A 16,727-nucleotide genomic window follows, 5' to 3' on the forward strand; every position below is an offset into this window, starting at 1 on the left:
CACACCTCCCAAGGTGACAACACCCTCCTGGGTACCCCCCAGAGACACCCCATGCTGGCTGTGGGCCCCGAAGTTCTCTCCTGGGTTTCCTGCTCTGGGGTGAAGACATGGAGGAAGGTTCTGCTGGGACCAGGGGCTGGTTGGAGGCCTCAGGGGGTGGCCCTGGGCAGGGCTTTGCTCCCGTGGTTCTCTCTGCCTAAAAGCCCATGTCTCCAGGTCTCCGTATGCCTGCCTTCTCATTATTACCCAGGTCTCAGCTCCAGCGTCCTTTCCTCCAAGGAGAGGTTCCCGACCAGCAAAAGCCCTTCTGCCCATCCTGTACTCTCCTCCCTCCTCGGAGACATTGCTCTGGACTTCCCTGGTGGCTCAGACAGTAAATTGTCTGTCTACAATGTGAGAGACCTGGGTTCGATCCCTGGGTTCGATCCCTGGGTTGGAAAGATTCCCTGAAGAAGGAAATGGCAACCCACTCCAGTACTCTTGCCTTGAAAATCCCATGGACGGAGAAGCTTGGTGCAGGCTACTGTCCATGGGGTCGCAAAGAGTCGGGCATGACTGAGCAACTTCACTTTAGAGCACTTTCTACAATCTGAAATGATCAAATCCCTCTGTCTCCCTGGTGGATTTTCTGACTGTCCCAATCAAACGTAAATTCTATGCAGATTTTGCTTACCGTGTTCATCATGATAACCCTAAATACACGCCTGGCGCATAGTAGGTGCTCAGTAAAGATCTGTTAACGGAATGCACCAGTGGGGATAGCGCAGTGCTAAGGATGGGAAGTTGTGGATGAAGACAGCAGATGGGTTGGGGCTAGAAATGGGCTGGGGGTTGAATGGAGTGAGATGCAGGATTAGGGTTACTTTCAAGGCTGGGTTTTAGGCTTAGGTGGCCCTTTGGGTTCCCAGGCATAGTATCTCAGGTGTTTAGTATCTCAGGTGTTTGGCCTGAGAGAATGATCACTTGCCTCAGCTTGATTGGGGCTGGGATGAGGTAGGGTTGACATTAGGGACAGGAGCTGGGCTCAGGGATCACTCCTTCTCCCCTAGCCCCAATGAGGGCTCATTAGGTTGGGATAAGTGCATCAGGGGTTAAGATTCCAAGGTCTGAAGGCCTCCATTCAAGGATTGGATTTGTCAGCAGAGGGTCCCGGGGAAGGGCTGATTTGGTGGCCAAGAGGGCAAGGGGAGAAACAGGCTTTGTCCTCCCCAAGTCAGTGTGGACCCATGATAATGAGAAGGCAGGCCGGCTGGAACCAAGCATCTGTTATGGGCCATGGACACTGTTGGATCTCTCCCTCTATTTTAACTTAATTTTTTATTGAGCTGTAATTCTTATGCCATAAAATTCACCCTTTTAAAGCATATGTCAATGGTTTTTGGTATATTCACAAGGTTGTGGCAACCATCCCCACTATCTAATTCCAATTCACCACCCCAAAAAGAAATCCTTAAATCCTAAAACCTGTTAGCAGTTGTTCCTTACTGCGCTCTCCCCCCAGCCTTTGGCAACCCTGATTCTACTTTCTGTCACTAAAGATTTACCTGTTCAGGATATTTCATATAAATTTATTGTTGTTTAGTTGTGAAGTTGTATCCAACTCTTTACAACCTCATGGACTGTAGCCCTCCAGGCTCCTCTATCCATGGAATTTCCCAGGCAAGAATACCAGAGTGGGTTGCCATTTCCTTCTCCAGGAAATCTTCTCAACCCAGGGATCAAACCCTCATCTCCTGGATTGGCAGACAGATTCCTATACAACTGAGCCACCTGGAAAGCCTATTTCTTATAAATGGAATTATACAGTAAATGGTCTTTTGTATGCTTCTTTTGATGAGCATAATTTTTTAACGTTATCCATGCCACAGCCTCCCTCCCCTCTTTAAGCCTCAGTTTCCCCAGCTGGGAAATGAGGTGGGGACTATACTGGAACTACGGAGCCAGGGTGAGCCCAGGAGTGGTGGGCAACCTGTGTAGGGAGGTGATCTTCTGCCCTCGTGTGGTGTTTCGGAGAACTGCAGCTGTCAGCGCTAGGGCTGGGAAGGGATTGGGCGGATTCAGCCTCTATCCCATTCCCAAGACCCCACCCCTCATCCCGCAGAACCCTTGGGATCCCAAAGCTTCCAGAACAACATTCTGAGCTCCTCCCTCTCTGCCTCCCACCATCCCTGAGACTCCTCAGCCTCCATTTGTTGAATAATAATAATATCACCCGTTTAAGAAATTCTAATCTGTTCCCGCAAGAACTGCTTTCCTTACATAGTCTCATTAATTTGTCACAGAGCTAGGCTGCTACATTTACTGTCCAGAGACAGGAAGCCATAGTGGACAAGAGCCTACCTTGTGGAGTTTGGTGACGCTTGTGTTCAAATCTCAGCCCTGCTGCTTACCAGCTGTGTGGACTTCAGCATGTGGTTTTTCCTCTGTAAGCGGGGGAGACAATGATGATCCAATCTCACGCTGTAGCAGAAAGGATGAAGCGCTCAGAGTCTGGCACAGAGGAAGCCTCTGTGAGTAGATGTAGCTGATAGTATCAAGCATTGACATACAGGTCAAGACGTTACAACCAGCTGAGTGAGGGCGGAAAGCCTTTCTTTGTAGCATGTGCCAATTTCCATGGTGTAAATATTCCCACCATGGCTAATTCCAGGCTACCAGGGTGATGTCACTGAAAGCGTTTGGGGGAAAAGAGATGTGCAGTCACCCCTTACATAGCAGTTTCAGTGTAACAGAATACAATAGATGTAAATAACCTCAGGATCACACATAAGAACCAAACGTGAAATAATTAGGACGTGGTGACTATTATCTTTGCTTTAAATATAATTTATTTAATTGTATGTTTGCATAATTTAATTTTTAATAATGACCGTTTAACAACCAGCTCCAAAATCCCTGAGACTTCAACGACCAGCTTGCTGAGTTGGCTCCAGCAGGCTGCTATTATTGTCAAACCAGTTTTTTAGGAAGGGAAACTGAGGTTCAGGAAGACGTTCAGACATCGATCCCATGCAAGGGCTGAATCCAAGGCCAGGGCAGTGTCCGTCTTCCTTTCATTCCACCCTGGTCTAGAGGGGACGCGTGGTCCCCACGGCACTGTGTGATCTCAGCAAAGCCCTTGACCTCTCTGGTCTCAGTTTGCCAAGCAGGAGAATGCTTGCACCAGGCTCTTTTGCACCTACTTCAGCCCCGCTAGGAAGGCAACATGCAGATCCTCCCCGTCCCTTTATACAAGTGTGAAACTGAGGCCCAGAAAGAGCCAGTGCCTGTCCTGAGTGCCAGAGCTAGACACAGAGAGTCTTGAGACCCCAACTGGGTTGCAAAGGAAAGGAGACTGCAACCCACAACCTCGGGGTCTGGAGTTTTCTGGGAGGTGGGAGGCAGCATTGCTAGAGAGGTTGGTCACCCTTCCTCAGTGGCTCCGCCCAGACACCGTCCCCCAAGCATCCTTAGCCCGCGGTCCCCAGAGCTTCCTGGACGGGGGAGGAGGCGGGGCTGGGAGGGAGAACAGGGAAGCGCCGTCGGCCTGGTTGTTGCCTTTGGGGGCTTCTCTGTCAGTCCTGTCTCTTTGTCTCCGTTCTCTTCTCAGGTCTGTGCATCTCCGTCCCTCCGTCTCTGTGCGTGGATCGATCAGTCTCTGTCGCTTTCTGTGTCTCTGCGTCTTTCACCCTGCCTATCTGTCTGTGTCTCTCCCAGCGTTTCTCTCTCGTTCTGCCCTTCTGTCTTTTGGCCGCTCCGTTGTCTGGCTGCCTGTTCATCTCTTTGTGTCTCTGTTTCTCCCTACCCCTGTCTCTCTATCTCTTTGTGTCTCTTTGTCTCTCTCTTCCTGAGCCTCCCCGTCTCTGCGCCTCTCAGTATCTTTCTCTGCGTCTCTGGCGCCGTGCCTCGGCGTTTCTCACTCCTTCTCTTCCGGTGAGTCTCTGCTCTCGGGTGAGAACCTGCTCCGAGCCGACGCGCCCAGACCTGCCTCCGCCCCGAGAGCCCCCGGCTGGCCCCGGCCTGCGCCTTTAAGTGCCGGCGGCGGGGGGCGGGGTCTCGGCGGCCCCGCCCCCGCGCGCCCCGCCCCCTGACGTCCCTTCCTCCCCGGCCCCTCCGCCACCTCCCTCCGCCGCCGCCCGGGCCGGCTCCGCGCCCCCTCCCCGGCCCCCGCCCTCCCGCCTGCCCGCCGCCCCCATGGCGCCCCGGGCCCCCGCCGTTCGGGGCCACTAGGACCCTCGGCATCCCTTTCCCTCCCCCGCCCTGCCCCCTCTCCCACTGTGCGAACCCGGGTGTCCGCAGCGCCCAGCTTTTGAGCTCGCGTCCCCAGGCCGGCGGGGGGGGGGAGGGGAAGACAGGGGACCCCGGGACCCCCGCCCCCCCCGACCCGGCCGCCCAGTCCCCCGGGACTCGGAGAAGATGTCTTCGCGGACGGCGCTAGCCCCGGGCAACGATCGGAACTCGGACACGGTGAGTGGGGCCCGGCCCCTTGGGGAGCCCCGGCCGGGTCTGGCCGCCGAACCCCTCGCCCTGCTGTGCCCCTGGCCACACAAGCCCCTACCTTCGTTTTCCAGCCCGGCCCGCCACCCCCCGACCCCCCGCCCGGACTTCCAGGCCTCTCGACCCTCCCCCACTCACTCCTCAGCCCAGCCCGACCCCTGGGGGCGCCTCTCTCGCGGGACCCCTCTCTTGTCCCTCTGCAGACCGCTTCCGCTTGGGTCTCTTCTCTCCAGGAAGCCCCCTCCCCTGCCTTGCAGGAGCCCCTCCCTTCTCCGGAGTGTTCTTAAGCCCCTTCCCCTCCAGGCCGCCTGCCTCCGACTGCTGGCCCCTTCCCGGATTTGCCGGGCTCCTGACCCCAAGGCCCAGCCCCGGCCCCCGCTCCCCCACCCAGGGAGGCCTGGCCCGGTGCTTCCTCTGCCCTCTGGCCTTCGGCGACTGGATCTGGGTGCCGGGTTCCCCATGATCCCCTCTTCTCATCCACAGCTTTCCGGCCCTCCAGAATGCTCCTGGCTCCTGTGGGCACCCCCTCACAGGAAGCCAGTTCCACCTTTCCTGGGCCGAGGGCCCTTTCTAGCTTGTTCAAGGTCTCTCCACTTCCAAGGCCTGGTCCCCATCTTCCAAGCAGCCCTGTCTCTGGATCCTCAGCACCTCCCATCCCCACAGATCCCCCCCCACCCCGGACCCTCTCTGGTCTCTTCCTCTCCCAGGAAGCCTTGGCTTCCAACTTCCAGGCACCCCCAGCTCAGTCTCAGATTTCTAGGCCCTGAACCAATCTGACTCCAGGCCTCATCCTTCCTGTATCAACTCCTCTGCTTCAGGCAAGCCCCCTCCTCAAGCCCTCAACCCTGTGACCCCCGCTTCTGACAGGATACTACCTCACCCCTTAGAGCTCCAGGCCCCCATCCCTTCTGCTGCCCCCAGGGCCTCCCTCTTCCTTGTCAGGGGGTCTGGCCTCCCAGGGAAGCCCCCTCCTCAGTGTAAGAACCCTTCCCCAGCCCACAAGGCCTGGCCCCAGATCTTTCTTCCAGAAGACTCCTGGGCTTGAAGCTTCTGGTTTTGCCCTGGTCTAAGCCCTCTTCTCTTGGTGTCTGTCTGCTGGGAGCTTTCTCCCCAGGTTCCTAGGCCCCTGACCTCCCACCAGGCTCAGGCTTTGTCCCTTGGATCCACCGCTTGCCCGGGAAGCCCCTTCCCCAGGATTTCAGGCCCCTGGACCTCTCTCTGGTTCCAGGGACTGCTCCTGGAAACCCTCTTCTTTAACTTCTAGGAGTTTCCTCAAGACCCAGGCCCCTGGCTCAGGTATCCTTGGCCACTGACTTCCACTGCCCCATGGCTTGGACCCTTCCCACTGTTCCCAGGTCCCCCTGCCCCTACACCACATCCCGGAACAACCCCAAGGAGATCGATCCCCCTAATCCTCATTTCCCTAATTTCTGTTCACTCTCAGCACTTCTGAAGACTCTCCCACCAAACAATGCCAGACTTTTCCCCAGCTGGGTTCTTCATCCCTTTCCCCCCCGGGCGTTCTGCCAGCTCCCTGCCAATCCCCAGCCAGCCTCACCCTAGATGCCCACCAGAGAGTTTTGTCTCTGTCCCTTCGTCTCGCAGGACCCTGCCTCAGAAAGCTCTGTCCCTCATCACCGTCACCACTGCCGCCACCGGCCATCATGCTCCGGGCCAGACTCTGATTTGGAGTTTCCAATGAGAACCACCACTCCCCCAGTCACCCCAGGCTGTGACAGGGAGCCCACAGGCCTGGCTATGCCAGCCACTTTGCCCTGTGACCTCAGATAGCTGGTTCTCTCCTTCTGAGCCTCAGTTTCCTGCCCTGCAAAATGGGGGTGATCATTTGAATTCCTCAGAGGATTAGTCGAGATGATGGGGCAAGCCTGACACACAGGACGCGCCCCACACGTGTTCGCAGCTGCTGTGACCGCGGGTGCGAGTCAGACGGCAGTGCATCCTCAGTACAGGGCTGTCACTGGTTGCTGTGCGGGCCTGCAGGCCCATTCCCTGCTTGGAGCCTCAGTTTCTTCACCTCTAAATGGGATGGATGGTAGCACCTCCCTGTTAGGGATGTTGTAAAAGGAGCCAATGAGATTATGTGAGTAAGATGCATAGGACCAGGCCTATTGTAGCTGCTATTATTATTGTTGTTGTTAATGACTTTGGTTATCCGGAGAAGCACAAGTTCACATCGAGTTTCTGTCCCTCCCTAGCTGTGTGACCTCAGGCAAGTGACCTCACCTCTCTGAACCTCAGTTTCCTCATCCAGCAAACAGGGCTCATACAAGCACTTCCTCCTCCTCATGTTCAGATGTGTGGGGAAATTCGGGGATGGTTAATTCTCCCCTCTCCTCCCAACTCTAGTCTGTAAGATCTGCTTGTCAGTCCTGGCAGAGGGTCACCTCTTCTGGAATCTGAGGTCATCATACCCCCCTCTTTTGCCACCTGGACATGACGCCACCTACCATGACAACAGCCATGTGGGGTCATGCCCAAGTTCCAGGCCCCCTACCACCCAGCCTCTGGAGGTTCCCTAGCAACAGGCTCAGTGTTGGGGCGCCAGCCGGTCAGGAGGGAGCTGGGCCAGCTGGTGGTGCTCGCCAATTTTAGCTCCCGCCCCCAGCCCCTGGGGGCTTTATCACCCACTGCCCCAGCGGCCCCTTGCAGGGGTTCCTCAGCCACGCTGCCTTCAGTGGGATGCCAGCCCAGCCCCAGTTGGCTCCCCTGGTGCCACCTAATGGGGATTCTTCTCCAAGCCCTTATCTGGGTGAGAATCAGAGCTGTTATCTGCCAGGATCTCCAACTCCTTTCCCACCTTCCCCTGGGAGGAGGCCCGGGGTTGTGAGCAGCCCAGCGGGGAATGTGGGAAAGAGCTGGGGGCTCAGGAGTCTGCAGAGCCGGGTTCAAATCCTAGGCACTCTGTTCCTTCTGCCCTGTGACCTTGGGCAAGGTACTGACCGTGCCTCAGCCCTGGGGTCCCTGTGTAAGGAGTGCGGATCATAATCGGGCCCCCCTTGGAGGCCAGGGTGATGGCACAGTGGGCCACAGGCATGCGGCTAGGGCTCCAGCACTGCGGCTGTCTTTCTGCCCCTCATGGGGAACATTACCTCCCTGTTTCTTATGAATGAACCGTGTGACCTTGACAAGGCAGCATCTCACCACAAGCCTCAGTTTCTCCTCTGGAATATGGGGGTGCTGGTGCCACCCTCAATGGGCTGCTGTGGGGATTAAATGCAGATGAGGTGCATTAAAGCCCAGGATTTGGCCCGTAGTAAAGGCTACTTAATAAAAATGACAGGAGCGTGAGGCAGCATGGTGTGGCGAAGGGGAAGACATAACTCTAGGGTACACCATCTGGGTTCAGGTCCCAGCTATGAACCTCAGTTGAAAGTGAAAGTGTTAGTCACTCAGTCGTGTCCGACTCTTTGTGACCCCATGGACTATAAGTAGCCCTTCAGGCTCTTCTGTCCCAGAAGTCTCCAGACAAGAATACTGGAAGGGGTAGCCATTCCCTTCTCCAAGGGATCTTTCCAACCAAGGGATTGAGCTCAGGTCTTCTGCATTGCAGACGGATTCTTTACCATCTGAGTCACCCGGGAAGCCCTGAGCCTCAGTTTTCCTACCTGTAAAATGGGGATGATGATGCTTTAATGACCAGTGCTCATTAGATATTGGTCATCATCACTGTTAAGTGGCCTGGCAGAGTCCCTGCAAGGAGCTGCCCTGGGCCCTTCTCTTTGTTGCATATTTAGCCTTCTCTCTTCCTCAGTTCCCTGTCCTCCTGAGTCCCATCCCCCAGCCCTGGGAAGGGCTCAGGGACAGCACAGGGTCTGAGCTGAGCCATCTTGGCTTGGGGCCTCTGTCTCCCGCACCCTGGGCCCCAGCTCTGAAAGGGAGGCACAGTCCCTGGGGCTCACAATGAGGGCAGGGCAGCCAGGAGCAGGCAGGTGACCTGCGGGGGGAGAGGCCCGGAAGGGACAGGACGGCAGGAACAGAACGTCAGGGACAGATTGTGGTGTGGCGTGGGAGACCGCGGGTCGGGGCGCCGATGGAGCTGCGGTGTTTCACAGGGCAGTGGTGGGGGTTGGGGGGATAGAGGAGGCAACAAAGTCTCCTACCAGAGGAAGGTTAACAGTGTGGCCTACAGTGTCAGGGTGGAATGAAAGACGGTTGGTTACAGTGTTTGGAGTAGAACTGGGGGCAGTAAGGATCAGAAGAAAACAGTAGGAGCAGGAAACTGGGAGTGAAATGTTGATACATGGGTTTGCCATGGAATTGAGGGGCTGGGTGGGGACAGAGAGAATATGGAAAGTTAGGAGCAGTGAGAGTTGGGGTAGAGGGTTGAGTTCAGACATGGGGGTTGAGGGCTGCAGCATTAGAATCAAGTATCTTGGAGCTGATGGAGGTCCCAGTAATTAGGAGAGGACATTGAGGTAGGGGTAGCCTGATCAAAGGGAAGGGGAAAGAAGAAGACAGCTGATATCTGGGGTCCCAGGTGCCTAAGAGTTGGGGGGCCCCCAGCATCTTTGTTCTTGGAGACATCTTTTTGGAGAGAAGGGTAGGGGAACCAAAGGTCTCTGTCCCGCATGGGTTTGCAAAGGGCCTTGAGGGGGGCAGTGGCCATGGCTGGAGTTAGCCGCCCGAGCATGCTGGCGGGTTGGACGGGCGCTGCCCGCCACTCACGCTCCGTCTCCCCCACTCAGCATGGCACCCTGGGCAGTGGCCGCTCCTCGGACAAGGGCCCGTCCTGGTCCAGCCGCTCCCTGGGCGCCCGCTGCCGGAACTCCATCGCCTCCTGTCCTGAGGAGCAGCCCCACGTAGGCAACTACCGCCTGCTGAGGACCATTGGGAAAGGCAACTTTGCCAAAGTCAAGCTGGCCCGCCACATCCTTACTGGCCGGGAGGTGAGTGGAGGGTGGGGCGGGGAGCGGGGCTGGGGGCAGAATCCTGCAGCCCTGGTGCTTGGTGGGAGGAGGTCAGGCTTGGCCCTCACTTGGCTTTGTGACCGCAGGTAAATCTCTGACTCTCAGAACATCTTCGATTTTTGTTCCAGAACAACCCAAGTAGGAGAAGAGAGCTAGTTTCAGGCGTCCCTGGAATTGTGGGGCATCTCAGTCAGGTCACAGGCAAGCCATATGCACAGTTTCTTTGAAGTCACATGGCTTTTGTGCCTAAACTTAGGCCGTGCGCGCATGCTCAGTCGCTTCAGTCGTGTCCGACTCTTTGCGACCCCATGGACTGTAGCCCACCAGGCTCCTCTGTCCATGGGATTCTGCAGTCAAGAATATTGGAGTGGGTTGCCATGTCCACCTCCAGGGGATCTTCCCCACCCAGAGATCAAACCCATGTCTCTTACGTCTCCCACATTGGCAGGCGGGTTCTCTACCCCTAGTGTCACCTGGGAAGCCCCTACACCTAGGCCACCTCCCTGTTTTAATGGTGGACTTTGGAGTCCACCATTGGAGTCCACAATGGAGTCTTCCAGTGATCTTGATTGAGAATGCAAGAGGTTTATTCATGTTTAGGCACCCTCCCCACCTAGCCTTCTAAGGTGGGCATATATACACTGAGTGTGGCAACAATGTTGCAGAAATGGAGAGGAGTCTGTAACTCACACTTGCTGCTGCTGCTAAGTCGCTTCAGTCGTGTCCGACTCTGTGCGACCCCATAGACGGCAGTCCACCAGGCTCCCCCATCCCTGGGATTCTCCAGGCGAAAACACTGGAGTGGGTTGCCATTTCCTTCTTCAGTGCATGAAAGTGAAAAGTGAAAGTGAAGTCGCTCAGTCGTGGCCGACTCCTAGCGACCCCATGGACTGCAGCCTACCAGGCTTCTCCATCCATGGGATTTGCCAGACAAAAGTACTGGAGTGGGGTGCCATTGTGGGGGATAAAAAGAGATTGGGTGTGTTTATGACCCCTCTACACCTCTTTCAATTTTAGAGAAGTGACAGGAGCAGTTTCTCCTGCTCTCACATTGTCTATGCCATACACACAAAAGATACCAGGCCCCAGTGGTTTTATGGGCAAATTGTACCGAACATTCCAGTTTTATGCCAGTACTTCCAGAGACTAGAGAAAGAGGTTCCGCTGCCAGATTTTATGTGCTTGTTCAACAGTGACAGTGAAACCAGGTAAGACATAAAATTGGAGGCTAGTCTTACGTGTGAATATAGATACAGAAAGCTTCAACAAAATATTAGCAAATAGACTCTGACGTGTCAATTAAAGAAAGCTGCATGGTGACAAGGCTGGGTTTATTTGAGGAATGCACAGTTCTTTTCAAATTGACAATTTATTCATGTACTTTGCCACATTCACAGATTCAAGGACAGAAACCATATGATCATCTCAATACTGGCATACAAAGTGCTTGTCGAGATTAAAAACCCATTTGTGAAAATATAAAGGAAGCTTAGGGACCCTCTTCCCCTGCAAAAAGTGCATTATTCCCCTCACATGGGTTTTGAACGTGACTCCAGGGGTTTCTTAGGGAACAGAGCCTCCCAGGGGAAGAGTTCTGTAATCCAGTGGATCTGGGGTGACTGAGGGTAACCCCAAAACTCTTTGAGAAAACCAAAGACCTAAGCTGGATTAAGACTTTTGAAGTGCTGTACCCTAATGTGTAATTCAAAATAAAAACTTAGCTAAACTGCAAGATAAGTATAAAGAGGCTTCAATAACATTTTGATTTTTCCCCAATGATGACTATCCCAAAACTCTTTCAAAACTAGCTATAGATTTTAAGTGTGTAAAAGGTTGACTCTGTCAAGCTGCATAAGTTCAACCCCCAGCCCACAAACTTCCCAGCCGTATAACCTTGGCCACATTTTGGAACAGCTCTGTGCCATTTGTGAAAATGAGGATAATCTCCTGGGGTTGTTGGGAGAATTCAAAGAGTTCTTATTTAGGGACTTATCCTGGTGGTCCAGTGGTTGACTCTGTGCTTCCAGTACAAAGGGTGCAGGTTGAATCCCTGCTTGAGGGAGTAAGATCCCACATGCCAGGTGGCCCAAAAAAAAAGAGTTCTCATTTGTAAAGCACATAGACCAGGGCCTGGCTCATGTGACTACTTGATAAATGTGAGCTATTATTTCTTGTTCCACAGTGTGAATGATCTGAGATGCCCTCACACAGGGGTCCCCTCAGGGTCTCGGTCACCCTCACTCTGGACAGGCCCCTGGAGCAGCCCCAACCAGACCCCATGATGGCATAGGGGATATTTCCCTGCAGAAGTAAGGGTAGCACTGGACATGGTGATAACAGCATGTGCAAAGGCCCTGCGGTTCCAATCCCCATCCACTAAGAATGGCCCGGGTAGAGCGCTGTTTCTGAAAGGGGACAAAGGAAGGACATACCAGGGTGTCTGGATGAGGGGCCCTTTCCCAGCTTGAGGACCTGTGGTACCTTGACCTTTCCCCCTTTCTTCCATCTCCAGGTCGCCATCAAGATCATCGACAAAACCCAGCTGAACCCCAGCAGCCTGCAAAAGGTGAGACCCAGGGAGAGGGAGCAAGGCGGGGGAAAGGTTGGGGAGAGGGTCCTTGAAACCCCCCACCCTCATCTTGCTCTTTTTTCCTTTCTTCCAGCTGTTCCGAGAAGTCCGTATCATGAAGGGCCTAAACCACCCCAACATCGGTGAGGAGGGGAAGGGAGTGGGCGTGGTGGACACCAGCCAGGGCACTTGGGAAAAGAGAATCGGGGGAGAGAGAACTGGCTATTGTAGCAGTTAGAAAGAAATGTTTTCTCATAGCAGTATCCCTGCTTCCTGGCTGTGTGACCTTGGGTGAGTCACTCAACCTCCCTGAGCCTCAGTGTCCTCCTCTGGAGTGGGGGGTGATAAGAGGGCTTATTACTTCAAGGTCATTGTGAGGACCGGATAAGATCGTGCGTGCAGAACACTTAGTTCGGAGCTAAGCTGTGGGAGCCGCTCTGATTATTGTCATCAGCAGCATCCATTGTCATTGTCATTATCATTAGTCAGAGCCGAGAGAGTGAGGTCTTTACCAGAGAAGCAGGATATGGCCTGGCCTGAATGTGGCCGCAGCATTTATTTATCCGTTTGTTCATGGACTCAGTAAGTATTCCCTGAGTGGCTGCTCATGTGCCAGACTCTGGAGCCCAGCAGTGAAGAAAACAGGCACACATCCCCAGCCTCACAGAGCTGACATTCTTGTGAGGAAGTGGAGACGGTGGTCAAGTGGGGTCAGGGAGTTTGGAAAAATCTTGCCATCAGTAGGGAGCCATTGACTGTTCTTGAGTAAGGGGTGTCGTGGTCAGCACATGTGCAGTTACCGAGTGCAGGTGGAGGCTGAGGGGTCTCTTCTCGCCTAACCCCTCTACCACCACCCCCTGGCCACTGCAGTGAAGCTATTCGAGGTGATTGAGACGGAGAAGACGCTGTACCTGGTGATGGAATATGCAAGTGCTGGTGAGGTCCCTCCCCTCCCCGCCCTGCTCTTCGTGCTGCCCCGCCACCATGCCCCGCCCCTCCCCTCCCTGCCCTGCTCTCTGCGCCACCACCCCCCACCATGCCCCGCCTGACCCACTGGCCTCTGCCCTGCAGGAGAAGTGTTTGACTACCTCGTGTCGCACGGCCGCATGAAGGAGAAGGAGGCTCGAGCCAAGTTCCGACAGGTCAGGGTCATGGCTGGGGCGGGGCTGGGAGGGGCGGCCAGTCTCCAGGAATGAGGGTCTGATTGTGAGTCTGGGCTGTTGCAGGGCCTGGGGGCGTGGCTTAAGTCGGGGTGGGGGTGAGGGTGGACAGTTGGGTGGCCATGGGCATGCAGAGGGCCAGATGTGAGGCTATTCAGATGCAGGGGTGCAGCTACCTAGCTGGCTCGGTGAGAGGACCAAGCCTGAAGGTGCCCAGGTAGGCCAGTGTCCGGTGTGTGAGTGTGAAGGTGCGCCCAGTATATAGGAGTGTGCCTAAGAGGGCACGCAGGTACCAGGGTGCTGAGATGCGTAAGTAAACGAGTGTGGGTGTCCAGGGATACAGGTGTGTAGCTCTTTGGGTAAAAGTGGAAATGGTAGCTGGGGTGTGTGGGTGAGGGAACCCCAAGTGTGGGTTTAAGTTTGTGGGTAAGAGGGCACAAAATATATGGGTGCCCAGGCGTGTGGGTAAGAGGGCGTGTGGTTTCAGCTCTGTGGCAGTGAGGATGCTCGGGTATATAAGCAGGTGCGAGGGAGCCCAAGGGTGGGCATATGGGTTGATGGGCCAGAGTGTGTATGGCGTCAGGATGTCCAGGTGGATAAGGAGGTGTGTGGATGTACAGGTGCGTGGCAGTGAGGATGCCCGGGTACGTAAGAGGGTTTGGAGGGTGAAGAGACCTGAGCAAGAATGTTGATCCGGCACTGTCCAGCTGCTGGACACAGCTATGCTGGGTGCGCAGGGCTTAAGCCCCGGTGTGCTGGGGCTGCCTGTCTGTGTTTGGGTGTATGATGCTCTCGTGTGTGTTTCTCGACATGCCCCTGCCAGGAGGGCGGCTCCTCCTCTGCGTGGAGGCGTGTGTCGGGGCAGCGCCGTCTTCATTTCCTGCTGTGACTGGGTGGGGAGTGGGCAGAGTTAGGACTCGGTGGGGACCCAGCATCATGGCCTGTGCTTGGGGAGGCCTGGAGGCCAGAGCTCAGTTGTGGGTAGGTTCATGGGGTCTCTGAAGGAACCTGAGAGCTTAGGGGGCCACAAGTAACCAAGCTCCCCTCTTCTCCCGTCCCCTGCAGATCGTATCGGCTGTGCACTACTGTCACCAGAAAAACATTGTCCACAGGGACCTGAAGGTGAGCCCCCGGCTCAGCCCGCAGACGCCCGCTGCAGTCCCCCGACACCCCGCACCCTCCACCGCATCTCCCTTCCTTGCCTACACATGCTCTCCCGCTGCATCCAGAACCCCTTGACTTGTCCCCAGGCTTCTGTGGCAAAAACAAGGCCAGCCAAAGCGGGGAGCAGGTGGGGGCGGGGGCGGGAGGCGTGAACACAGGGGAAAGAAACAGTGTCCCCGAACGGCCTCGGGCAGTCACCCGCGTCCCGGGCAAGGTCGCTGGGACGCACACGGTACGGAACATCACTCTCAGTCTCCAGAGACTTTAGAACATTCAGGAAGCTTCGAGAATTGAGATCCTAGAGCCCCAGAGTCCCACAGCCTCCAGGGTATCAGAGTCACAGGCATCTTTGAACTCAAGAGGGACGGCGAGCGCCTGGTGGGGACGGGAGACTCAGCAGGGCCTGCCCTGCTCCGCCGCACCACCGGGCTGGGCTCTGTGTCCCAGGGCCCCTGCTGCACACCTCCCACCCGAGAGAACCTCCTTTCTCAGGAAACGTGTGTCTGGTCCGAATCAGGTCGTCCGTTGTCCTGATGGTGATTTCTTGAGCACCCACTGTGTCCCAGGCCCTGGGCTAAGTACTTAAGGAACTGCTTCTCAAGGTTTCCAGCACAGAATACTGGGTTTGTTTGAGTGGTTTCAGCTCCCAAGCCGTTGTGGACAGGGGCTTGGGTAAAGTGTAATAAAAATTAAAGGAAAAAGAGATGTATAAAGTACAAGCCCAAGGAACGTCTGTGGTGGTCCAGTGGTTAGAACTCCACGCTTCCACCGCAGGGGGCACAGGTTCGATCCTTGGTCAGGGAACTAAGATCCCAGTGAGACCAAAAAAATAGAAGAAAAAATAAAATGCAAGCCTGATTTTAAGATGATTATTATAAGAGTAAAAAAAAAACAAACAGAAAATTCTGTCAAACTGCTGTAGAAGTTCGAAACACTGTCTCTGTGCTGCCCTAATCCCCACACAGCCCGCTGAGGAAGCTCCTCAGAGGCGTGAGTTTGCCCTGCAGGGGTGTGAGCGAGCCATTGCCAACAGCCTAGGGGAGGCGCGCCCCCTGGTGGAGGGTCCTGGAAGTGGCTAAAAGGGGACTTGGGGATCCGGTTAGTGCACCCAGGGGACCGCCGAGGAGGAGCAACCCAGATGGGAGGGTGGGGCTGAACTCTGGAGCCTCCGATGCCACAACGGGGAGTGTCACCCCTGAGCAAGATGGAGGTGCCCCTAGATGGAGGTTTGGTGTATATCTGTATGGGTTCTGTCCCTTTGTCAGGTCAGAGGTGCGGAAGGGTGGTACCGAAATGTACCACCAGGAGGGAGGGAGACCAGGAGGAAGCCCTGCACGCTGGGTTGGGGAAAGGCGGAGGTTGGCAGGGGTCGGGCGCCAGCAGCATTCTGAAGGGTAGGTTTTTTGTGCGTCAGGTGTAGTCAACACACGAGAGGAAGAGGGGTGCAGGAGGCTTCTTCCACACTCGGGCTGTGGAGACGGCAGGCCTCTTCTGGGTTCCAGCTCTGCTACTTTCATGCTCTCAGGGAGGCGTGACGTGGCCTCCCTGAGCCTCTTGTTTTCTCGCCTATGAAATGGCAAATACACAAACCCCTGGCACCAAAAATAGACAAAAGCCTATACATAGCATGTAGAGTATTTATTGAGTGCTGACTCTGTCCCATGTGCTGCGATGAGCACTTTTCAGTGAACCCCAAAACCGCCTGTGAGGCCGGTGCTATAATGACCTTCAGTTTACACACCAGAAACTGAGGGACAGAGAGGGCTGGTAATCCACCTGAACTCACACAGCGAGTGGGTGGTAGAGCTGGGATTCAAAGCTAGGGTGCTTCCAGAATCTGTACTTGAGCCCCGCATTATGTAGCTACTTTTAGAAAGGATAGTCTAAAAGCCCGGTGCATAGTAGGTGCATAGTAAGTTTTATATGAAATGATTTTCATTTTTATAAGTGTTGAGCAGTCCATCCTCATTTTTTTTCTGCTGGGTGAACTGAGACTCAGAGATGGGCAGGGGAGTGCCTGAGGACCTTCAGCCCTGCAGGCTACGTGGAAGAATAAGAGCTAATATTAATTATATAGTGCTTGTTATTTAGTCGCTCAGTCGGGTCTGACTCTTTGAGACCCCATGGACTGTAACCCACCAGACTCCTCTGTCCAGGGGATTTCCCAGCCAAGAATGCTGTAGCAAGGTGCCATTTCCTTCTCCAGGGGATCTTCCCGGACCAGAGATGGAACCCACGTCTCCTGCCTTGGCAGGCGGGTTCTTTACTGCTGACCCACCAGAGAAGCACATTACATAGCACTTACCGGGCGTGAAACATTGTCTGAGGCCTTTTGCACGGTTTGACTCACTTAATTCTCACACGTCCCTGTGAGGTGGGGACCCTGATTATCGCTGTCATATGGATGAGGAAACTAGACCCAGAGAAGTA

At 55.0% G+C, this 16,727-nt stretch overlaps 1 protein-coding gene across 2 annotated transcripts in view; it reads left to right on the top strand.

Annotated features, from left to right (window-relative positions):
- The first annotated feature begins 4,125 nt into the window (after window positions 1-4,125).
- MARK4 (microtubule affinity regulating kinase 4) overlaps window positions 4,126-16,727 on the top strand; it is a 30,142-nt gene continuing 17,540 nt past the window's right edge. The window contains exons 1-7 of one of the 2 annotated variants that reach the window (XM_070771256.1): window positions 4,126-4,446; window positions 9,183-9,383; window positions 11,917-11,970; window positions 12,068-12,116; window positions 12,844-12,909; window positions 13,045-13,115; window positions 14,199-14,255. In XM_070771256.1, the coding sequence (XP_070627357.1) occupies window positions 4,396-4,446; window positions 9,183-9,383; window positions 11,917-11,970; window positions 12,068-12,116; window positions 12,844-12,909; window positions 13,045-13,115; window positions 14,199-14,255 (549 nt within the window). In that variant the 5' untranslated portion in view covers window positions 4,126-4,395. The remainder of the gene's footprint in view (window positions 4,447-9,182; window positions 9,384-11,916; window positions 11,971-12,067; window positions 12,117-12,843; window positions 12,910-13,044; window positions 13,116-14,198; window positions 14,256-16,727) is intronic. The other variant, XM_070771255.1, reaches the window with a different exon arrangement.

This window comes from Bos indicus, chromosome 18, assembly GCF_029378745.1.
Source record: "Bos indicus isolate NIAB-ARS_2022 breed Sahiwal x Tharparkar chromosome 18, NIAB-ARS_B.indTharparkar_mat_pri_1.0, whole genome shotgun sequence".
Taxonomy (NCBI): domain Eukaryota; kingdom Metazoa; phylum Chordata; class Mammalia; order Artiodactyla; family Bovidae; genus Bos; species Bos indicus.